The 25,939-nt window shown below is 41.4% G+C and overlaps 1 protein-coding gene across 7 annotated transcripts in view; it reads right to left on the reverse strand.

Moving 5' to 3' along the window:
* FN1 (fibronectin 1) overlaps positions 1-22,563 on the reverse strand; it is a 79,645-nt gene extending 57,082 nt beyond the window's left edge. For 6 of the 7 annotated variants that reach the window (XM_077448320.1, XM_077448319.1, XM_077448318.1 and 3 more), the window contains exons 1-10: positions 22,243-22,563; positions 8,409-8,537; positions 7,534-7,671; positions 6,465-6,596; positions 4,749-4,886; positions 2,265-2,411; positions 1,399-1,575; positions 1,080-1,259; positions 699-875; positions 173-325 (exon numbers count right to left, since the gene is read on the reverse strand). In XM_077448320.1, the coding sequence (XP_077304446.1) occupies positions 173-325; positions 699-875; positions 1,080-1,259; positions 1,399-1,575; positions 2,265-2,411; positions 4,749-4,886; positions 6,465-6,596; positions 7,534-7,671; positions 8,409-8,537; positions 22,243-22,384 (1,513 nt within the window). In that variant the 5' untranslated portion in view covers positions 22,385-22,563. The remainder of the gene's footprint in view (positions 1-172; positions 326-698; positions 876-1,079; positions 1,260-1,398; positions 1,576-2,264; positions 2,412-4,748; positions 4,887-6,464; positions 6,597-7,533; positions 7,672-8,408; positions 8,538-22,242) is intronic. The other variant, XM_077448314.1, reaches the window with a different exon arrangement.
* Between the last annotated feature and the right edge of the window lie 3,376 nt (positions 22,564-25,939).

Raw genomic sequence — 25,939 nt, forward strand, 5'->3', positions numbered from 1 at the left:
CTTACCAGGCCTCAGGGCCTAGGCCAATGCACAATTTGGGCAAGAACATTATGTACAGACAGTGCAAAATTAGATGGTACAAGTAAATTACCACCTTTTATCCCCCCTCCCCCACACACTAACTAAACTCCATCTCAAATTCAGATCCTCAATTTGTACACATTAGATTTACCTTTGAGCTGGGAATAGGCAATACAGTTCCATTCACCACGGCCATTGCCAACGCAAGTACACCTCATCATGTGACCTTGATCATGCATTTTGTCCCACTGATCACCAATACGATACATAACACCATCATTGGTTGTGCAAATTTCTTCATGAGCTAGAATTAAAAGAAAACAGTTTAAAAAAAAAAAAAAAAAAACACTAATGCATAGGGATTCAAATTATTGGGGAAGTGTGCTCCTAGGATATTCACACATGATTCTCTTCAGCGTTTGATATTCCTTACCCCCTATTCTAAAAACAGGAAAGGAACTATAGTACCAAATAAATCAGTTTTCAAAAATGTTCTCTAGATCTGCGCAACAGCTGATAGAGGGGAGAACTAAACCGGAAAAAAAAAAAAAAAAAAAAAAAAAAAAAAAGCCAACACCGAAGATATCCAGATACACATAGCAATAAACACTGAATATTAACACAGGCTATATTCAACTCTACTGCATTTTAATTTTCAGTTTTAAAAGTATTCCCACCTGCCATGGGGCAGAAGCCAAATTTCTGGTCCACGTCATAGTTTAAGGTAGTGCCGCACCACTTCATATTGTCACGGCGGCCCTCTGATGTGCAGTCTGTGTAGTTACGATTGTTGTACAAAAATGGGAAGTGGCAGAGAGCTCCATTGGAATTACCACCTCGTGTTTGAACCATTGCTTAAAATAGACAAAAAGGCAACAGTAATATAAATTATGCTTTCAAAATTGCTACAAAGTTAATTGTTTTCCATGCAATTCTCATTCTGTCTTTATAATTTGTACATTGACGTTGTGTACCAACTAAGGCTAATAAATGGTTATATTTGGAAATACTTGCAATTAAGCCTCTAGTACTTCTAAGTAGTTGGCACAGAATCTTACCACGCTGCTCGGTACAGAAAGAATACTTCTTGTCCTCATCATAGTTGGAGGTGGTTGAGCACCAGAGCTCGCCATCTTGGCGACCTTCTGTTGTGCAGTAGTAGTAGGTTTTGCCATCGTGGATGAAAGGGAAGGCACATGGGTCACTATTTGAATTGCCTCCATAAGTCCCGACGGCAACTGTTTAAAGAATATGAAAACCATTGTCTATACATTGCAAAGTAAATTTGAATAAATATTCTTAGAAGAGGAAAAAAACAAAAAAAACAAACACACACACACACACACACACACACACACACACACAAACTGGACTTACCACTTTCTTCACAGCTGACACCATTGCCCAGACAGGTGCAGAGCATCTGCTGACTTCCCTGAGTTTTGATCCATTTCATGCCCACAGAATAGAGGACTCCACTGTCAGCAACACAGTGCTCAATATCTCGCACAGCTGGGTAGATATTTATTTGTGCACCAGATGCAACACCAACTCCTACAATAATAAAAAGTAGAACAAAAAAATAAAAAAAACACACTTAATTGAGGTCATACTCAAACGCTAAAGCATTAAGTAAAATTAGTCTGAAACCTGCTAAGACCATCCAGATTTGCAACAGGCAGGAATTCCACAATTGTCCCTCTTTTGCAGCTCAGGTGTGAACATTGCGGTTAGTTATTGACAGTAGGAATTTCCAGCTAGCAACCAGTAGAAGGAGCTAGCCAAGAAGCCTAGGCATGCCCAAGGAGTGTGGGACTATCTGGGAGGGTATTGGGCACTGGATCAGTACCTATTGGCATGACCCGTATAAATTGAGGAAAGTTGTTGGGTGGGACTGGAAAATACCACACGACATTTGCTGCATGGATTTTGTTACCATTTAACCCAAACAGTTAATTGCTTTAATTAGAAACCACCGTATTTAGGCAATTTCTCGGAGATGCCACCCTTTCCAATTGTACATAGACAAAAACAGGTTTAGCTGTAACCTGTTAAACATACAGAACTACTGATTGGTTCATTTTAAAATGTACAATTGCCTGTGCCTCTAAACATTAATAACCTGTAAGAATGTTTGTGTTGGAATACCAGATCTAGTCTGGAAACGAGAGATATAGATAATTCTCCCCCCCCCCCCCCACACACAACCACTGAAGCAGTAGACCAAACCTGCCAGAACTCACCGGAAGCAGAAGAATGCCTCTCACACTTCCATTCACCACGCCCATTGCCTGTGCAGATACACTGCAGCAAGTTACCCCTGGCATCAGTCTTGCTCCAAGTATCTCCAATCCGGTAGGAGGTCCTTGTGTCCTGATCGTTACAGCGGTCTGCAATTTAAAAAATATATATATTTTTTTCTACTAAAATATCTATATATCCCCAAAAATAAATAAAAAGGTTCTATTGCCAAAAGCCTTGAACACATTTAGACGTAAAATTTTAACTTGTGGTCCCAAGAACAGTGTCCGATCAGGCAGCTCTTGAATCTTTTCTGACTCTTACTACAGCCGCATAGACAATAGGGGAGATTTCCTAAAAACTGGAAGCTGGTTATAACACCCCCAAAACAAACCAACACACCTGACAAAACCTGGAAGCCAATTTGTGTCTATGCAGAACTGCACTGGTTAGTAAAGCTTTAGTGGGCAAGATTTACTGATTCTGTTTAGAATTAGGGAATGCAGATAAAATTTCAATAAAACTGTCATGTACGAAAGTAATCCTTATGGGCATGCTGTAAATGCTAAAAAACTCAGTCAAATATTTGTAAAACAGCCAAGATGTTTCTCTTTTATCTACTACTCTGCAAAATACATTAAAAACAAGTGATAAGGAAGACAGTTCCCCAATGACCATACTTACAGAAGCAGCAGACAGAAACCTATGTGACTACTAGATTAGAAGGTCATTTACATTCCAATGAAACAATCCGGAGTGTAAAATGGTTTCCAAAAATAGAAGAAGACTCCTCAAAATAGATATAATGCAATTTCACCACATTTCAGTAGAGAACATATGCAGTCATGTTCCCTTACAAACATGTTCAGGAATCCATGTAATGGTTCAGCAGAGCAAAGGCTACAATAAGGAGTTCTATCCAAATGTCCATGAATTACCTGTTAATCTAATTCTAAGCAGCTAGCCTGCTTACGTCCCTCAGGTTATGGCAAATCCTGAGGTAGGAGACTCATTTACAATTACTCCTTGAAGGATAAGTTCACCTTTTGTAACATGTTCCATCCATATTAAGGGTAAAACATATCCACCTGGTCCTGCATTAGCCGAGTCATACAAGAAACAGCAACAGCTTCCAACAAGCAGTCACTGGTTTTGACTGACAGTAGCAAGAACCAATGGCACCCACTGCTCTTACTAAATCCAGTAAGGAGGGAGGAGAGCAAGCAGCATCACTTCTCTCAGGTACTACTAAATTAAAGTGGTTGTAAACCCTTACAAACCACTTTGACCTACAGGTAAGCCTAGATTAAGGCTTACCTGTAGGTCCAAGAAATATTTCCCAAACCTATACGGTTTAGGAGATATTTGCCCGAAGACGGGCACCGCTGTTTACGCCGCATGCACCGTACACAGTGGCGCGCAGGTACACTGAGGGTGGCATCGTCGATGAAGATGCCGCGCGTCTCGGCTCCCGTGCGCGGGAGTGATGTCATCGCTGCTCCGGCGAATCACAGCGCCGGAGCAGCGAGATCCACCAAGAAGATGGACGCTCGGAACTACAGGGGACAGCGGTGACTTCGCTGGCTCCTGTGTCAGGTAAGGGACACATAATGGGCTACTATGCTTTGCAGGGAATGAAAGAGGAAGTAAACTCATCAGGGTTTACTTCCTCTTTAAGATCAGGCTTAAGTAACTGGGGGAGGCACTGCACACAAAAAAAAAAAAAAAAAAAAAAAATCTAAAAAAAGTTTACCTTAAATGCAGAGGCTGCAATAGCATTACTTCACCATCTAAAGCCAGCCTTCAAAAAACTACCAATCTATAGCTCCCCTATTTACCTTCAATGCGTAAACATTACAACATTTTATGCTTAATGCTACAGAGGTTTAAGATTTCATTTTTCTAATTTTCGATTTTAGTAGCCCCATGCCTGGGCAAGCATGAGACTTCAAATAAGCATTTATTCTTTTGGCTCATAATTCACATAATCTTAAATTTACAGCAATAAAAAAAAAAAAAAAAAAAAAAAAAAAAAAAAAACACCCCACACACACCACAGTTAATTCCCCCCCCCCCCCCCCCACATAAAATGAAGGTTTTGATCACTGAAATCATTTCTCGTGAGTCTGTATTTTATCTCAAGAGTTCATATCACCCACATTACCACCCCAGTGCAAAAACCTGTATGGTGTGCCTAGCGATTTTTTTTATTTTTTTTTTTATTAAAGTACTGTAATTTTGGCAGATCCAAAATCTCTACAGAATTGCAAACAAAACAAGTTAGCAAATTACCTCTGCATTATTTTAATCATTATGCTTTGGTGAACTGCCAATATGTCTGCATTTCCATTCATGTCAGACTAAGGTTTTCTACCGTAGACAAAAAATAAATAAATAAATAAATAAAAAAAAAGACCCACACACACACGATAGGTTCTAAAGAGTAAAATAACCATTAAAATGTACTGTAAGCAGCTATTACTTACTCCTAGATGAACATGTGATACGTCCACTGCCTTCTCCCAGACATGTACAATCCACCATCATCCACCCCTGGTAAGGTTTTTCCCAGGTTTGTCCAACCACATAGGATGTGCCAGCTGTGTTATCATAACATCTTTCCGCTATGAGAAAGGGATAACTTCCATGAATCTTCCATATTATATTGCTAGAAACCCAGAAGTACACATACTGTATATTTATAAACACAAAAATAGTCCAAACAGATCAGTATGTTAACCACTTTCTTACTGGGCACTTAAACCCTTTTATTTATTTTAAACACACAGATAAATACCACCAAAAGAGTGTTTTTTCAGTGTTAATTTTTCAGCTGCGCCGATGGGCACTGGTAGGTGACACTGATCTATGGCACTTATGAGCATTGCTTGGCAGCACTTCTGGCCAATGATGGATGGCACAGAAAATGCAGCCGTGGCTTTCTGTGTGAGTGACCAATGTCCTGCTGACAGAAGCCAGTGATCAGCTTCCCACTCCTGACCCCCCCCCCCCCCACGGTGACGGGGGAAGGAAGGTTGATTACAGAGCCTCTGTTTACATCATGTGATCAGCCACCATTGACCGACAGCTGATCACATGGTAAGGGGCCAGGATCGACCCCTTACTCTGATGCTTGGTCAGGACGACGTCCATGGACTCACTCCCAGCAAATAAGACCCGCACTGTAACAGTTTCTTTCAGATACAGCAGGTGGCAAGTAGTTAAAGTGGAACTTTACCCATAACAACCTAATAAAAATACATTGTATTTAGCACGGAACATATGCCACAAAAATTATGCTACCAAAAATTTGTGTGCTGTAAATTGCTTCCGCAAAATGGCAGCCTCTGGCAAGAAGCAGGAGCAATGCTGGAGCAGAGAGACCCTGAACAGCAGTAAATCTTTAGGCTGTCTGCTGCCAATGGAACTGGTTCCCTTGTATTTATTGATGCGAGTGCTGATAAAAGCGGCAGGATAAATTCTGATGCGTTTCGGGCAATATCTGCTCATATTCAGCAAAATGCTTCAGAACTCATTGGACGGCGCTTCACAGTGCAGATGGACAATGACCTGAAGCATACTGCGAAAGCAACTAAAGAGTTTAAGGGAAAGAAGTGGAATGTTATGCAATGGCCAAGTCAATCACCTGACCTGAATCCGATTGAGCATGCATTTCACTTGCTGAAGACAAAACACCGCAAGAACCGAAGACAGTTGCAGTACAGGCCTGGCAGAGCATCACCAGGGATGAAACCCAGCGTCTGGTGATGTCTATGCAATCCAGACTTCAGCCTGTAATTGACTGCAAAGGATTTGCAACCAAGTATTTAAAAAGTGAAAGTTTGCTGGATGATTGTTAATGTGTCCCATTACTTTTGGGCCCTTAAAAAGTGTGAGGCACATATACAAACTGTTGTAATTCCTACACCGTTCACCTGATTTGGATGCAAATGCCCTCAAATTAAAGCACATCTTGTTCGTTTCATTTCAAATCCATTGTGATGGTGTATAGAGCCAAAGACATTAGAATAATTGTGTCGATGTCCCTGACTGTAGCTATACTTGCAAAAGGGGCCAGCCTGAAGAGATCTAGCAGAACTTACTTTTCTAACTAAAGTTTCACTTTAACCGAATTAGGCTTGTAAACTTACGCTGCAAATTAGATGGTTAAAGCATACAACCTTTATTTTTGACAAACTTACCTACAGGCTTGCAGGTCCATTCTCCTTTGCTGTTACCAAGGCATACACACTCCAACATATAACCACCGGTTTCATGAGGCCTACGCCAAGTGTCCCCAATCTTATAAGATTGTCCACCCTCATGGCAGCGATCTGCAGTGGAGGAAAAAAAAAAAAAAAAAAAAACCCCCACAAAAATTCAAATCAAGGCTGACTTTCAAATGATAAAAATAATCTGAAGATCAATGCATAGCAAGTTACCTGGGCCAAATATCTCTCTCTCTATTTAATTGACGACCAGTCACAAACCCAATACATCACTAGTCTTTAAGTGGCTGTACTGAGATGATGCCTTCACGGCTGCAAGAATCATCCCCTTAGGGTTATTGTTGGCTTTCTTGTAAAAGCAACTGGAGGGGCTAACTAGTCGCTCGATAGCCATTACAAGCAGAAGGGGACATCCTCTGCCCTTCCACAGCTTGCTCAAGCTCTTCCATCCCACCAGGAGACCCAAGCGACCAGTCAGCATCAGTTTTGATTGGCTCGTCAACATAGTAACTGGGAGAAATGACATGACACCAATTCTGGTTTACCTGGGTGTTAATGCCCCATTTTTTTTAATGAAGTTGAAAGAATTCTAAAACAGGGGTATTGGTGTTTTAAATGCTTTTAAGTGCAGAGGAGAGATTTGGGGTACCTTCATAAAAAGGAGGCCCTGTCACTTTTTTTCTTCATATAAAAACAGGGAAAAAAGTAGTAACCCTACATGCCACACACAAATATTGTTACATGTAAACAAAAAGTGCAGAAAAATTAAAAATAAAATAAAACCCCAACACACACACACACACGACTTTACTCCTATCCTGCAGAAGGCAACATCTGGTTTTACACCTTCAAAATGACTCAACACCTTTGTTTCCACAATAGGACCCAATTAGCAAGTGATGCTGGAATGTCATGACGTGTATACACGAGGGGACGTGACAGCAGCAAATGGATAAATACAAACACCCCCCCCCCCCCCCCCCACACACACACACACACACGGAAAACAAAAACTCAATTATGAGCTTTCATAAGTCATTACTTGCTATGGTGCAGCTGATGCGTCCTCTTCCAGCTCCAATGCAGGTACAGTCCCAGATCATGTTATCTTTAGGTCGCTCATAAGTTTCCCCAACTCGGTACGTGGTGCTTGTGTACTTGTCAAAACAGGTTTCTTCAGCTGTTCAAGGGTTTAAAAAGGATATAGTTTATTGGATGAAAGTTTCACTATGCAGACAGTAAAAAGTGTAAAGACTGGTTCATAATTTTTATAATCTTTTCATGCCAGTGCTTCCTAAAAGATGAGTCAATTCTAAAGAAATTGAGTTGTGTGTCCCAGACTGCCCATGGGCTAGTGCATTTCTGGATGAAATTATAAGTGGACAGTATATACACGTGGTGAAGTAGAAGAGCCTGGCAATCACAATTTTACCACTTATTAGAAAAGATTGCATCATGAAGAGAGCACACAGCTAGGGTGTAGAAACCATTTTCTACTTTTAGTACTCCCTTGAAGTGAAGCAACGGGCACAATTTTGAAAAGAAATCTCAGGGTTGTGCGTTTTAAAATGCCTGGTAATATTTAAAAAGGTTTGTGTCTTCTGGAGATACCATTTTAGGAATGTAATAACAGACCAGGCTTTACTAAAACAGGCAGATGCCAACATACATTGACAGAATATATTTAAGATCTGGTTCCTACAGGCTTTTATGCTCAAACCCAGAACTAATATTGGTACCCCAAATTTGTAGCTTTTTGGTTTAATTCCAATGGTAGTCAGCATGAAACCTGAATATGCTTTCAGAAGACAGATACATTTCATCAGCATATTTTTAAAGCCTATTCATGTGGACAATAGAATAAAAAAGTCCTTTTACAGAAGGAATTATCCTTTATTTTTATACAGGCATACCCACCCTCTGGTTTACTTTCACAGTTGAAGCCTCGGATTCCACCATAGCAGGTACAGACCAGTGTATTGCCCAAATAAATCCTTTCCCATTGCTGCCCAATATTATAGGTTTTTCCATTGTCAAAGCAGCCTCCTGTTGAGATCAATTGGTATTGAGTTACTTGAATATCTTCAAAATGTTTATTCTAGCATTTCTTTAAAGCAAGCCAAAAACACTGCATACGTTTATGACTGCCAATGGTTGGAGCCCACACTGGTTAGGTCATACACACCTCTTCAGGGTGACTATACTTATTCAGGCCAATTCAAAGTAGTACTAAAGAAAATCAGAGCTGGAATCTGATATGGACAAAGTCAGTAAAATATATAGAAGATACGTTTTCAGAATGGGTATACACCATATGTTAGTTATAGCAGAATATCAATGTATATGGGGCTTGCATACCATGACTGATTACAGTCTCACTGCAAATGTAGATTTAGAACTATAGGAGCAGTCATTGCCCACCTCAGTTATCCCCTTGCCTCTACTTTCTGGTTTAGAGATTTTTTTAAACTACTGAATGAGCATACAGTAAGGAAACATATGCCAGAGCCCTTTATCTGCATACTTTTTTTGGTTCAATGAGTGTCACCAATGGAAACCTTCACAAATTCTCTGTACAGACTCCCTATAACAGCTAGCAAGTTGCGAGAACCATAGCAACCCAAATCCAATCCTAGGATTGTAAGCTTCATAATTAGGGCACTCTTTTCTTCTATATTAAACTGTTATAAATCATGCGGTCTCCCTTTATATTGCAACATGCTGTTCAAACTATTGGCATATAAAGCCAGAACGCCATCAGTTTAGGCCAGTAAGAACAATGAAACATGATTGTGGACTTATGGATTGCTTCACTTTACAGAATTTATCACAAGAGGCCCGAACTGGACTTGTTAAGAAAAGATATTTTGAGTAGTTAAAGACTTTACATTTTGCAAGTATTGTAGCGTGATGTATAACTGATGTAGGACTTGCCTGCTCCAAGTGTAAATGTGTATTCTTAGAGTCAATTGGGGGGGGGGGGGGGGGGGGAGGAACCAAACAAGTGTCTTTGGAAGCCACTTTGTTCTTAAAAATAAAATTAAGGCCAGTTCACACCAGATCATCTGGAATCCCTAAGGAGGTTGGGGGGGGGGGGGGGGGCAGAGCAGAGCCAGTGACTGTCCCTCTGCTGTTTTAGAGATGGCGGGGGAACAGAAACAGATGCAGCAGATGTTGAATGTTATTAAAAAAGGTTTCTCAACAAAGGTGGAGTTACACTTTAAGTTAAGGGGATGGTAGCTAGGGAAAATATGTACATCTGTATATAATGCAATATAACCCTCAGGAGAGGCCAATGGCCAAATTTGGTGTATAAACATACATGTCAGGATACAAACATGAGTGTTCATGCCTATGTAGAAGGATGTGACAGGACAAGTTTTCCTAATAATTTTTCTGTAAGTTTGGAGTCTCTGCTGTGCCCAGACATAAAAAAAGAGTGCCAATCTAGCTGAAATTGCATTCACATGGACAGCCTCCATAACAAGGAAATAGACAGCAGAAGAAAAAAATATTCTATTTGTGGTCAGTTATCAAAAGAATTCAGAAACCCAATTTCTGAATACCCAAATACAGTGTTCAAACTACTGGACCCTAGTAGGGCTGAAACTACTAATCGACAACTAAGATTATGAAATTTCACAGTTCTACAATAAAAAAAAAATAAACAAACCCCTCTACAGTAGTGATTATCTGCTTTTTTTTGTACAATAAAGAGCTAATTTTAGTTTAACCCCATTATGTTACTAAACGACATAGACCTGGTTCACATCTATGTGTTTTTGGCGCTTTTTTGCAGAAACGCACTACAGTTCATTTACATTGTTTCCTATGGGACACGTTCACATCTGTACTTTTTTCAGCCGCTGGGTATTTAGAAAAGATTTGATCTCCGAGTCTGATATTTACCAGATTCACCGTTTAATAGTATATATAGTACATCTCCTCTAATAGTGGTATATACAGTACATCTCCTCTAATAGTATATACAGTATATATAACATATAGTTGGTTATTTTTATTACCACTGCATACAGAGATATTTAAGAATTGCCTTTTTTTAAAACTTTACATATTAGCTAAATTATACACCACACTAAGTTTATTAACCGATTAATCGGCCAACTAATCAATTATGAAAATAATTGTTAGTTGCAGCCCTAGACCCTATTCCCTGGGCCCCACAAATTATTTCTTACCATGTCAACTGTGATCGTATGGATTTCTTAAAATGCATGCATTTCATCCTGGCAGGGCTCACTTTAGCGCAGGATAAAACATCTGTGTTCTATTATCAGTCTAAGCCTCTCAATAGTTGTAACAGGAATGACTCCTTATGGTCAAGTAGCTCAAGTTGCCACAAATCATTCTTGTGAATTAAACCTTGGTTTTATCAGAACATAGTGATATCATAGCCTAGTCAATTTTAAGTTATAGCATATGCCATATATTTGGAACAATCATGCAAAATTATGGCTCAAATATATATAAGGAAAAAACGATTTCAGAGCTTCTGGATGTTTTCCACATTACAAAAAGGTTTTTTTTTTTTTTTTTGTTTTTTTTTTTAAAGCCTAGTGTGTATGGATTTCCCAGCAAGTCTGTTATAACATGGAAAGAAAGGACAAATGCCTGCAACCACTCAGGGTCAGAGCTGAAGTTTCCTTAGTACATGGGGATTATTCTAAACATCTACAGAACCTCTGGACCGATATTAATGGGCTATAAAAGCAAAATGAACATATTTTACTGCACAAGTATTGCAGCCATGATTTGTAAATTACCTCCACTGGCCTTTAAACCAGTAGAATCCAGGCCCTGTTTTTACTATAAGATGAGTATTATGCGCTTGTCGAATATAAATATTCATAAACAAGGTAAAAAGACTTCATAAAAGATGCCAAAAAAAAAATAAAAATAAAAAAACACACACCACCACAGATTGACTATATAAAACAAAAAAGCTGGTCATAGACCTCAGACGATAGCTGCATGTGCAAACACGATCTAGCCTTAAGTAGAGGCTTTTTGGTCTAGTTGCAGGCATAAACAAATGCCCAAGTGTCCAGGTACATGCCTGTGGTATAGAAAGGAGTTGGCAAGAAAGGACTACAGATTTATTTATTTTTTTGTTTGGGGGAGCACAACCAAATCCAGTCTCCCACAGGCTACGTGCATCACAGAAGCGAGACAAATGGTTGCATCAAGCAACACTTACCCAATTTCTGTGTCCAGTTTAACATTTGTATCAGCATAACTGCTCAGAAGAATTCTCTACAGCTGATATGTGGACTTAAAATGATCTGATGACAGACCATAACACTGCCCTCAAACATCCCAGAATCCACAATGTTAATAAAATCAGTCATGGCCGAGTCCACATTAAGCTTAAAGGGGTTGTAAAGGTAAATGCTTTTTCCTTTTAATGCATTCTATGCATTAAGGTGAAAAAACTTCTGACAGTGCCTGCGCCCCCAGTTTTACTTACCTCGACTTCCTCTTCACCACTCAGCCTGGCCGCTGATTGGCTGGAGTGGATGGATGGATGGATGGATGGATGGAAAGCAGCGCAGCCATTGGCTCACGCTGCTGTCAATCACATCCACTGTGGTACAGCGAGCGGCTATAGCCGCCGGCTGTATCATGGGAGCTGCCCGCAGATGCTTCTCACCATACGAGGGAGCTCGCATGAACGCGAGAAGCACCTGAGGGAGGAAGCAGAGACAGCCGCCGAGGGACCCCAGAAGAGCAGGTTCGGGGCCACTCTGTGCCAAACGAGCTGCACAGTGGAGGTAAGTATAATAAAAATGTTAACTTTACAATCCCTTTAAAGTGGATGTAAACCAGAATTTATTTATTTTTTTGTCATAGAGTATAAGATTACCTATCATTTGAGCCCAGTCTTGCCACAAAGTTATTCAATTTCTGAGCAATCTTTTATTGTTCAGTGAGATAAATCTAGACAAACAGATAAACGTCGTCAAATCCTCCCCCTTGCTGTGAGTGGCAGGCGATTTACATATCTCGTGGACTAGCCTAAGGCCCCTTTCACACTGGGGCGGTGCGGCCGTCGGCGGTAAAACGCTGCTATTTTTAGTGGCGGTCTGCGGGCGCTAGTGATGTGGTTTTAACCCCCGCTAACGGACGAAAAAGGGTTAAAACCGCCCGCAAAGCGCCGCTGCAGCGGCGCTTTGCTGGAGGTATTGCCGTGCTGTCCCATTGATTTCAATGGGTGGGAGCGGTGAATACACCACTCCTTCACCGCTCCAAAGATGCGGCTAGCAGGACTTTTTTCACCGTCCTGCCAGCACACCACTCCAGTGTGAAAGCCCTCTGGCTTTCACACTGGGGTGAAAGGGGCCGGTTTTTTTTTCAGGCGCTATTTTTAGCGCTGTAACGCCTGAAAACCGCCCCAGTGTGAAAGGGGCCTTAGAGACATGCATTTTTTTAATTCCCTCCCACTCCTTTCTTCTGCTGCTCTGCCAGAATTGGATGTTCCCCACCTCAGCATGATTTGGCATGCTGAAGTCATGTGGTAACTTTCCTGTCTTTTCACTAGATGTTAGAGATCATAGCAAAAGTTCAGTATAAGAAACACACAGGAGAAATGCATATTGACAAGGGGAGTGTAGAGGTGGGCGGGGAGTAGGGATACATGCAGGAGGCATGTATATCCATCCTTACAGATAACCTGTAGGGCAGTAATTTAGAAAGGATGACATTTGGTTTACATCCACTAATTATTTTTATGCAACATATTTGTAGAAGCATCTCATAGTTCTTAATTTTTTGCAAAGTCCCACTCTTAGGTATTTTCACTAGATAGTTCCCCTCTATTTTAGGTAATCTATTTTTCAGTAAATTGGACTGTGCTACAAAATTTTAGGGTATTAGTATAAAGCAATAGATCTGCCATTCAAACAAATCTTCCAGATGCACAAGTTATAAAATATGGGGATGGACACACACACACACACACACACACGTTTCCAAACTCCGAAGGTTAAAGCCACCTATAGACATTAATTGCCAAACTTAAAGGTTTGTGCTCATGTAAAGAAAGTCTTCAGTCACCAAAAATAAAAAATTGGCCAGGAAGGTCCATGGAAGCCAACTAAATTTACTCAAGCAGTGTTAGCCAGGGCCGTGGAAGGACCTACAAAACACAGGAAGAGTCCTGAGAAAAATTTACACAAGCTGAAATTGCTGACCTCCCTTTTAGAAAGTTAACTGCCTGGTTATGCTAGCTTGCAATAATGCCTAATAAGCTCAACAAGCAGGTGTAGCAGAGAAGTCAGAACTCATAATTTGTCTCCTACTCCAAATTAGTGGAAAAAAATAATTGCTTCAGAGAATGCCTTCCCCCCCCCCCCCCCCCCCCATGAACAAAACACTACATGACATTCCATAAATGCCAGCAGTGCCAAGTAAATGACCCCTTTGTGTTTAGAGAAGAACTCCAGCAGGAACTGGAAGATTGCAGCCATCACTGTTGCAGCACTTAGAGCCCATTCACACTGAGGCAGCACGACTTGCAGCGCGACTGCCTCAGGCAACCGGGATCCGACTTTAGCGGCGGCTTGTGAAATTACTTCTGTATAGAAGTCAATGCAAGTCGCCCCAAAAGTCGTACAGGAACCTTTTTCTAAGTCGAAGTGACTTGAGTCGCTCCAATTAGAACGGTTCCATTGCATAGAGCGGGACACGACTTGTCAGGCGGCTAAGTCGCCTGACGGGTCGCCCCTGTGTGAACCGACCCTGAGTGCTTTTCCGCTTCTCCCGTAATGCATCAGGGAAGAGATGCACATGATTATATTGGCCCAGCTTGCCACAATGCAAGTATGCAATGCAGATCATTTCTGGAGTTTTACCTTAAAAAAAAAAAAAAAAAACAAACACACACACACCTTCAACAATTTAGCATCATAAAATCTTTAGTTTATCAATAGAAAGGAGTTTTAGGTGTCAAGGTGTTCATTAGCCCAAGCAAATTAGAAAGGATCTTAGAAAGGGCTGGGTAAAGAACAAAGACTTTTCCCCAAATTCACACTTGCCTTGTAATTACATTTAAGCCTGGTGTGTAAACTGACAAAAGGTGCTATAACTATCTCACTTCAGATAGCCACAGGCTATACACAGAAAATGACAGGACGGAAGACAAAGCATCTTATGTTTAGCATGGCTGGCAGCCTCACTCCCATTGTTCTCTACACCCATCAATAAAGCAAGTAATGGTTTTCTAGGATTTTTGTAGCTTGCAGCCTTCTGTTCCTCCTTTCCCTCTGGTAACCAATTTCCTTCAGGGATAAACATTCTTCTAGACTGCTAGTTTTACAAGAGGAAGCATAACAAACCCTGTAATTTATATTTTTTGGCATACCATTAGCTATTCTACAGTATACAATCTATGTAGGCATTCAGCATGGCTACAGATCAAACAGCTTGGATATGAAATGACTGCTAGAACTGCCCATTGGTGTCTGTTATGACACTAAAACCACATGGGATACAGAAATTATTCTGTGCTGGACTGATAAAGTCATGCATTAGTAGCTGACTTTATTTATAACCAGTTATGTGCTTTAGAACAAAAACACTCCATAAAAGCTGATAAACCAGGGGAAATGAACAGCATGCAATATATGACCGCTCCCCCAAAACATAACAAAATTTACCTCAACTTAAAAAGGATCACAAAAAAAAAAAAAAAAAAAAAAATTTGCCTTTAAACAAAAATGTTATACTTGTCTCCACTGTGCAGCTCGTTTTGCACAGAGTGGCCCCGAACCTGCTCTTCTGGGGTCCCTCGGCAGTTGTCTCGGCTCCCTCCCGCAAGGACTCCACAACTTCATGCGAGCTCCCTCACATAGTGTGGAGTGCTTGCGGGCGCGCTCCCGTGATACAGCTAGCGGCCGTAGCCGCTCATAGTATCACTTGGCCCCAGCGCACCGCGTCATTGAATGTGACTGACAGCAGCGTGAGCCAATGGCTGCGCCGCTTTAAATCCATCCACTCTAGCCAATCAACGGCCAGGGTGAGCGGCGAAGAGGACGTTAGGGGCAAGCAAAGGACTTTCGAGGGGTCAGGCAAGTAAAACAGGGGGGGGAGGGGGGGGGCTGGGGGTGCCAGCATTGTCATTGAATGCATTAAGGTGAAAAGGCATTTACCTTTTCAACCCCTTTCAAATATACAGTAAAACCTTAGATTGCGAGCATAATTCATTCCGGAAACATGCTTGCAATACAAAAAAGTAAAAAAAAAAAAAAATAAAAAAAAAAGCACTCGTATAGCAAAGAGAATTTCTCCATAAGAAACTCAAAGGATTCATTCCACAACCATTTATTCATAAGTCCTTCGGTTTAAAGTCCATATAAAAAGATTATAGCAATGCAATAGGTTGTGGAATCATAAAATGTACATCCACAAAATGGCAGCCTCCACAAGGGGATTAGAAGCAAAATCCAGTAGGAGCTAGAGAGTATAAAAGAGAAGAGAGCCACCTCTAAGTGTAGCAATATGGTTACATTTAATAGCTCCTAAGGTTGATTAAAATAGGCATGTCAAAGCCGGTCACAGACCATCCTCCACACCGCTGATTCTTACCGCTGTCAGTCTGCAATTGTGGCCGGGAAGACTACCCTGCAGTAGAGCGATCTGAAAGCAAAGCTTAAAGTGCAGAAGAGATGACGAGGACAGTCTATGGGGACAGCTTTACCCTGCATGCAAAATATTATATTTTGCATGCGGGGTAAAGCTGTCCCCATAGACTGTCCTCGCCATCCCTTCAAGCCTTGCTCTACTGCAGGGTAGTCTTCCCGGTCACGATTGCAGACTGACAGCAGTGAGAGCCGGCTGTGCGGAGGGTGGTCTGCGAACAGCTTTACCCCGGATGCCTGCATACTTTGACGTGCCTGTTTAAAACATTAACCCTAGGAGCTGCTAAATGTTGGATCTTCATTAAATGTAATCATATTGCTACACTTAGAGGCGCCTTTTCTCTTATACTCAGTTGTGCCTTGACGGCACTTGTTTATCAAGAATATAATATAATATCTTTCAAAACACTCGCAGACCAAGGATTTGCTATATTGCAGAAAGTTGATTTTAAATCTGAAGGCCAGGCAGATACAAGTTAAAGCGGACTTCCAGGTTTCCCCCATTTTACATTTCGGCCAAGCTAGTCCAAATGAACCATTTCCAATACTAAGTGATTCGGCCACTAGCATCATACATCATTATGTTTTAATACTGTGTGATGCAGCATTGGCTATTACCAAATCAAGTCAGCCTTGTATTAAATGATTACAAGGCTTCCTCTGATTGGCCAAGATGGAGATGATCTCCAGCTCAGCCAATCACAGGAAGCCTTGTATTAAATTGATAATACAAAGCTTCTCCTGAAGGGCAGAGAAGCATTCAGGCCAAGTTTATTTAGTTGCAGCAGCAGATGGGAAGTTACTCGTACTGCTGCAGGAGACAGCACCACATACTGTATGTAGCTGTTGTTCCTGCAGTAAGATATACAGAATACAGAGTGACCAAACCACTTAGTAATGGAAAGTTAATTTGGGCTATCTTGGCCTAAATAAAACAAACTAAAGTGACAGGAAACATGAAATTAAGCTTTAACACATCAATAGTTTGACTTTGTATCAGCATCTTGAAGTCCCTGTACCAGAGCCTACACTGGAAGAGGGAAAAATCAGTACAAAGGGGCCAATTAGCTATACTGCAGTGCAGGAAGCATGCGGATAGAGGAGATAAATGCTTATCCAGCTGCTGCTTCTCCTTTTACTGTCCAATCAGATAGAGAGGAGACCTATAGCCTCATGGCTTTTAAGTGGCAACTGTCTATCTCAGGTATAGGTAGTATAGCTCTCATCTGTATTCCATCTTTGCATTTCGACTTTTGCCTAGAATTAAGGTTTAAAGTTGAGCTCCAGACAATATTCCTTATAAGCTTTGAACAAGTTAAGGAAGGATTACAGCTCCAGACATTTTCACTATAGTGACCCCACTGGGGAGATCTATACCTCCAGGTGGCACCACATGATATATGAAAGTAATGGGAGGGGAGGAGTCACTGGAATAGAAAGATCACAAAAACCTGGCAGGGCTTCTCTTCTTTCCACATTTAAACTTGTGTTTTGTGACTGCATCTCCATTGGCAAGATTTTTCCAGCATCCCTCGCCCTTTGACCCTATATCATCTGAGCAGGTGGTGAAGGAAACCAAATAAAAATTGACCCAGGCTGTAGCATTTTGAAAGTTTTGGATAGTGGTGGGCATTTAAGTTCAAGCAATACAATTCACTAGCCAAATTGAAATTTAAGATAAGATTTTGGAACATGGATTTTCCCATGAGTCACAGCCAATCAAAATTCAGCACACAGCTATTACACCTGATCAATTACCATTACTAAGCTGGCCATACACCCAAAGATATTTCTGTTCTAACCGATTCCATCATCATCCACCTAAATAGTACGGAAGGATGAAATCTCTCACTGACAGGCAGTGCCAGAAAACCTGACTAGTACCTGCAGTTGACTAGATACAAGTGCTGTCCGACCAACAATTTTCCAATTTTACAAGCGAAGGAGGTTGAGTGGAGTCAACATGACCATCTGCTTATTATGAACTAGCCAAGATTTACACAGTAAATGGACAGCTTTAGTCAAATAATTCATGTGGTGGAGGATGAAATTAAAGCCACAAGCTAGCGATAAGCCAAAAGGCAACAAGATAAGCCTAATCTTAGCTAGTCTTTAAAATATTCCATCCCCACGCAAACAAAAAAAAAAAAAAAAACACCCCACACCAAGCTACATAATCCAGCGAGCAGCTGCTGCAGGGTAAAGGAAGTGCCAACAATGGTTGGGCCATGGGAGCCGATGGACGACGTCAGGGCTCCCAGAATCCTCAGCAGTTATCAAGCGCTCCTGACATAGGGCAGCCAGACCTGCTGAATCACATGACTGCATTAAAAGACAAGTACACTTTTTATACAGCATAGATGTTTCGGGGGGGGGGGGGGGGGGGGTCACACTTTTAAAGACTAGTCAGAGCTAGGCTTTACTGTTACTTTAAGACCAGTTGTCCCAGTAAAGGGTAGAAAATGAAAGCTACAACTTTCCTGGCTGTGATAGAGAGCAGTGTATATAACATACATACACACACTTCCTTAAACCCATTTAAAATGCTAACGCACGAGAAGCATTTTTAGAAAATTCCTTTATTACACTACTGTAGATCAAAATTCAGACAAGGTCATTTCATACTGATCTGGGTGTAGCACACATCTGGAGCTAACCTCCTCAGAGATGGGTGTGCAAGTGGAATCATAGCAATAAATCGCCTAACAGCAAGTCCCTTATAAGAAAACTTTTCCTGGTTGAGGGGTCATTAGGCCAAGAGACAGCTATGGAAAACATGAGATACAAATGAGACCAAACTGAGTCTTCTTTTAGTCTCCAGAAATAAAACAAAGGAAGCAGACGAGTCGCCAGAAATCAGACTCTTTACTTCATTAAAATCCCTTATATATCTCTACAGTGCTGGAATTCAGCACAAGTAATATATTTCCCTACAGCACCGGCAAACACATCCGAAGGAAAAAATAAATAGTAAGGCAATGTCATCTTACATAACTGAGAAGGATGAAGCATTCACTTTTAGAGGGATATGGAGAAGACAATTACATTCTGTATCACAGATCAACAGAACGGCTCAAGATATACCAGGCAATCCTAACCAAGGTTCCATGGGGGTTCCTTGAAGTGTGGCTGACCTCTGTCTTCTGGTGCCTGCTTAATTATATAGAGTCAACGGCACCATCCAAAGCCACCAATTATTTTGTTAGCCACCGGTAAGTAGAGCATTATTTCTACTGAACACCAATGTAGGGGACATTCTCTCCCCCCCCCCCCCCCCCCCATTGACCACCATGAATTGGAGTTTAGTAAAAGTTCCAAGAGACTTGAAAATTAGGGGTTCCTCTGTGGTAAAAAGTTGAGAAAGGCTGTGACATACAGTACTTTGTCTCTACACTTTTCTGATTCAGGAGTTGTGAACGGATACTAGTATTTGGAAGAATTAGGACGGAATGTAGTCAGTTAAAAATGAAAGTCTTTATAAACAAAAAACAAACGATATAATGTAACAGATTCAACACAAAGGTTTATCAGAACTGGTAAGCAGTCAGAAAGAGTCCTTTGAAAGGGGCATAAGGCGTGACTTCCCAGAAGCTATTGTTTGAACCTACGAGATGGAAAAAATAAAAAATAAAAATAAATAAATGCAGTACATCTAGCCAGGTTCACAAAGGGCTGTAGGAATAACTTGACCAAGACAAGCAATGTCCCATTCAGTTCCTTAAGTTAAGTCATCTTGAGGTTTTTGGGCTTTTTTTTTTGTGTGTTTTTCACACATTCAGGCGTGAGGATTTTTTGTTTCAGCCAATGGAAACCCATTTACTAGGAGAGGGAAAGATATAGCAGGAAAAACTCATGTTTTGTGAAGTTCCAAGAGCGCCCACTGAATTCTGTGGGAACCAACATGCCACTTTGCCCCAAAGAAGCCCACATGCTTTTTCAAGTGATGAGCTTCAAGACACACAACGCTCAGGTGTGAACAATTCACTGTAGGATACAATGGCAATCCATCACAACATTTCTAGAAAAGTGCTTCAAATGGCTCAGATGTGATCTAGGGCAGGGTGAATGCATAGATTCCAAACCGACACCAGAAGGTTTATGAAAACAAGGAAGCCAAATGGTCCATAGCAACACCTCAATTTTATTAATAAAAAAAAAAAAAAAAAAAACAAAAACACACATTAGAAAAGTGGTGCAGCTTCTCATAGCAACCAGATTCCCTTCGTCAAACTCAATTCTAAGTTTGAACAGAACAAATAACTAGTTTTCAGCCACATGATCAACTTTTAGAATTACATGCAACTTTTTTTTTTTTTTTTTTTTCTTTAAAAACAAGGATCCATAGAGCTTTGTTAGCAGTGTCTATTGGCTTTTAATACAAGATTTCTGGTTGCGATGGTCACCCTCTACATCTTCACCAGTTTTATACCCCACATAAAATCAACGCTGACAATTCTGTACCTACTTACAGGTTAAAGCAGCCTGTCTCCACCTTAAGATGAAGGAACCCTTGAACTTTCCAGGCTCAGAGAACACCCTGCTAATAATGGAGTATACCTACAGCTCACAGGACATGGGTGTGATGGTCATGGAAAGAACATTCCTCACACTTGTGGTCATTATAGTGGCAAACCATGGACCAATTTTATAGCTCATCATAGGACCAGTCTACACCTGAGCGTGTAGCACATCTCTGTGCGATTCCTATGTGATTAAGTGTGGTGTGATTTTTTTAGCCCAAATCGAATTGGATCGCACCAAACCTAGTGCATGCACTACTTTGCAAAAATGCACTGTGGTACCAAAAAATCCGGTGCCGGTAAACCTACTGTATTTGAAATCCGTGTTTGGGGTGTCATTATTATATTGACACCTACAGCAGATCACACACCCAGTGCCTTCCGAACATGGTGCTGGGAAACATCCAGTGTGAGGTTTTCCATACCACATTCCCAGTATGAATGAGCCCATGTTAATTGTATTATGGTCAGGGAGAGAAGATAAGGTCAGAACCTTGGGAAATATATCAATCTACTTTCCCGTGATCAGATTTTCCATTTAAAATGATGCAGAAGTATTTCTATTAAAATCAACCAGTTTAGCTTAAAACCTGATTACACAGTATGGATCTTTTCAGGAAATCATAGATTCTATCATATAGTCTAATTCCATGATGAATTGCTCAATCCCACTTTTAGGTGTGGGGCCACCATTACAGACTGATAAAAAGGATCACTGGTGTCAGTGGTTACCCGTCTGAGGTAGAAGTTGCTAATGGCTCAAAGAACCCCAACACCCCTGAGAGGACCCCCCTACACACACACCTCTAAGAAAGAAAAAACAAAACAAAAAACACTGAATGCCCCTCAGAGGACCCCCAGAGAGGAACACCATTGAGAAATGCTGTTCTGAAGAAATGGGACGTTAGTTACCATGGACAACAGCCTGCCTTTCCTAACCTCCAACACAATAGCTGTACCCACATCCATTGCCCCCCCCCCCATACAGAACTATAGCAGCCCCAGTCCTGAAATGTGAGGGGGGGGAGATCTATTCCAAGATGGGGCAACATGCAGCTCCTCAGGTGTGGTGGACTCTCCCTTTACCTATAGAATTGACCTCCACCCTCTCTCCTCACCTATAGAGGTTACCTTCCCCTATAGAGATTACCCTTACTCTCCCATCACCCATAGAGAATACCTTCCCCTATAGAGATTACCTTTACTCTTTCATCACCTATAGATATGACCTTCCCCCTCCCCTATAGAGGATTGCCCTTACTCTCCCATCACCTATAGAGATGACCTCCCCTATAGAGATTACCTCTACACTCCCACCCCCTATTGAGATTACCTTTACTCTCCCACCCCCTATAGAGATTACCTTTACTCTCCCACCCCCTATAGAGATTACCTTTACTCTCCCACCCCCTATAGAGATTACCTTTACTCTCCCACCCCCTATAGAGATTACCTTTACTCTCCCACCCCCTATAGAGATTACCTTTACTCTCCCACCCCCTATAGAGATTACCTTTACTCTCCCACCCCCTATAGAGATGCCCCTCCATAGCCCCCCCCAGTAAAATGTCTTACTCTGAGAAGTGTCTCCGGCCAGCACCGGTTGCACGGCATGCTGCGCCTGTCTGCGGCTCTTGGTCCTCTCAGATGGGGCGGCTTGCACGGCGGCGCTCACACACAGGGTCAGGAGCAGCCCGGTCAGGGGCCCCCGGGGCATCTTCCCGGATTAGAGGGGGGGGCAATTGCCTAGTATAGAAAAGGGTGCAGAGCTGAATGTCCGCCGATCACTGGCACATCTCCCGGGGAGCGGCACCGACAGTCACAGATAGCGGAGTAAAGCAGAGAAAGCGCTAGAGGATAAAGCGGCTCCGTGCCGTACTGTGGATAGAGAGCGGAGTCCGGGCGAGCACTATATATATACATACACTCCGCACACCGGCCGGGGCTCCCTCACTCACTACTCCTCCGACTCTACCATTGGCTGCTCGCTGGACATGACGTCACTGGAGGGCAGGATTGCCCCTTGTCTATAAAAGAGGTGGGAGGCGCATGGAGCTCAGTGTGTGGGAAGAGGATAGCTAGCAGGGGGTCCATGAAGTGGCCCTGAGGGAAGGACAGAGGCAGAAAACCATCCTCAGGATCCCCAAACCAAGCTCAAGGTTCCCAGCACATGGAGTCTTTCTGCTCTGAAACGCTTAACATAAAAAAAATAGTTATTTTCTAAATAGCAATATGTGAATGTTTGCATGTATTATACTGTACAAGCTTAGCCATAACAAATTCTTCTAGCGTTCCCTTTTTTTTTTTGACCAGGCCAATTTCCATCTTTCAGCTCTGTTGTATTGAATGACAATTGCAGGTCATGCAATGCAAACTTTTATAGTGTTTTTTTTATTTTTTTTTATCACACAAATAGAGTTTTCTTTTAGTGGTATTTCATCACTGCTGTTTTATTTTTTGCTAAATAAACGAAAAAAAGACAATAAAACAAAAAACACAAAAACAAAAAAAAACCTTTTCATAGTTTTTTCAGATTTTTTGCAAACAGGTAAATTTTCTCTTTCACTGATAAGGCGGCACTAATGGGCACTGATTGGCAGCTCTGGTGGGACTGCACTGATTATCAGTGCCCTGATTCAGTGGTTCTCAACCACAGTCCTTAAGTACCCCCCAATGGGCCAGGTTTTCCTTTACTTTGCACAGCTGCTTTAAATCAATATCAATGATATGGTATTAATAAGAGCTATTTTATCTAAAGCTGGCCATACACCTACAGATTATCTGCAGGTTTTCTATGGTTAGATGCAAAAAGTGGCAGATTCCTCCATCCACACAGTTTAGCGAACATGGAGAAATCTGTTGCACTTTTTCCATCTAACCATAGGAAATCTGCAGATAATCTATAGGTCTATGGTTAGCTTAATTGAAGTTCCCAATTACTGGGGTACTTGAGGACTGAGGTTGAGAACGACTGCCCTGATTATCAGTGTTCACATTCATTTTTAGAGAAGCCAGTTATCGGCTCTCTTCTCTGATCCTCATGCCATCAGCATGAGGAAAGTAGTGCCGATAACAGCATCCATTTACCTCCAGGATCAGCTGTGATTGGACACGGCTGATCACGTGGTAAAGAGCTGCTGATTGGCTCTTTACCTCAGTCTGTGATCAGGAGTCATTCACAAGGCCATAAATATTGGAATTACAAGTGTTTTTAATTTATGGATCTGAACACAGCTCCACTGCTTTCAATGGAGACATTGACACAGGTGTGTAAACCTGCACTGTGTTCAGATCTGAAATGAGAAATGCAAAAATCTGAGTCTGAGGACATAGGTATACAAGTATGCCAGATGTAGTTATTGGAAAGAAAAAAGGACAGTTTTAAAGGTTACTAAACCCAAGGTCCTGCATTCACTATATCTGGTCTCCCACAGTATACAGAACATGGAAATGCAATTATTTTAGTAAATATAAACTGCTAAATACCTTTTCTCATCAACAGTTTAAACAGCCTTGTGACTTCTATCTGCATATATCTACATCTAGATATATAGATCGATATAGGTATATCTAATTTTATAAAAAAATTTCCATTGTGCTCCTGATGAGTGGACATCTCCATGAAACGCGTAGAGCCCCAGCCTTATGCTACATCATCACAATCATGTGATTCTGAGATGTAATAAAATGCATTTTATCATCAATTATTATCACTATTAACAACATTATCTTTATTATGAATTGGAACCTTTTTTACTATATATATTAATGTATATATTACTACTGCGAATCATGTTTAATAAACTGTTAAGGTGTTACTATTGTCTATCATGTTATTTTTAATTATTCAATGTATATTTATTAGGCAATCACATGATGGTAAATTCCAATCTTATTACCTAGCCATGCTTCATACAAAGTCCCACCCTACCCCCTTCTTTTAATAAAAGCTATCTTGTGATATATTTATAAATTAGATGTTAAAAACATATGGAGGAATAAGATCCTACCCAGCTAAAATGATTTTTCAAATTCCTACATTGTTCCCATGTGAAATAAAAAAAAATAGTTATTAGTCCATGCAGTCCAGTGTCATTTTGATTGCAGCTAAAGATCTCCTTCGCTGCTCCATTCCCCTGCAGCCATTTTGCAACATGCACCGACATATTGTGGGCCTGCCAGGTGCCATAGACCAGTAGAGACCTGCAGCAGTCTACACATGTGCGAGATCTCACACTGAAATACTGCCCCTTGGGATGACATGCAGACATTGCAGCAGGCAGTGGGTGGCCGGACCTACATGATCCTATCCTAGGTAAAGAATCAGAAAGTGGAATACTGCAAGGCGGAAAGGTCAGTTGCAAAGTTACCCTGTGTGTATCACTGTTGTACTATGTCAATGTGTATACTAAAATTCAAAATTCTGAATCCAGTGCTATAGATTGCAGTGGGGAAGATGGAACAAACTCACTAGGTTTTTGCAATCTTTGATTCCTCAAGGGAATTTTTTTAATATCACATTAAGGCTAGGTTCACATTGCAGCGATGCGGGAACACCGCAAATCCGCGTCGGGTTCCCGCATCGCATACCTCCCGGCGGCAGTTCACACTGCCCTATGCGAACTGCTGGGAGTGTCAGTGAAATGTTAATGACACCCCCAGATCAGTTCGCATATCGCAGTGCGATCTGCAAACTCGGACAGGAATCGGATCGCATGGTGTGAACACCCATGCGATCCGATTCTGCTGCGGACCAAAAAAAGGGTCCTGTGCGAGTTTGGGCCGTGTGCGATGCAAATTCAGCCATACTATCTGTATGGCTGAACTTGCATCGCACAGAGATCGGATGTGATTTGCACTGCAGTGCGGTGCGAATCACATCCGTTCTCATAAACCGCTGCAGTGTGAACCCAGCCTTAAACATATATTAGACATTTAAATGCATCATAGTTTTTTTTTACTCCGATAGTAAAATGTATTTTTATATGCTGATGTTACCCAAAGTGACCATAAAGCCTCATACACACAATCGGACTTTGTACAAGCTTTCCCTTGGATTTTTGTACAAAGGACGTCGGCCGTGAACTTGTATTGCATACACACAGCAGGACTTTTTCAGCCAACTTTCACCAAATCATGTGTTTTTTCTGCTCTTTACCGCCACCTTTGGTCAACTTCTGTATTGTTGTCTGATCTTTTGCATTGGTTCTAAGCATGCCTGTTTGTACTTTGTACAAAAGTCCTATGGTTTTCGGTACACACGATCGAACTT

The sequence above is a fragment of the Lithobates pipiens genome, unplaced genomic scaffold (assembly GCF_037356315.1).
Source record: "Lithobates pipiens isolate NorthernLeopardFrog02 unplaced genomic scaffold, aLitPip1_a1.2 Scaffold_22, whole genome shotgun sequence".
NCBI lineage: Eukaryota > Metazoa > Chordata > Amphibia > Anura > Ranidae > Lithobates > Lithobates pipiens.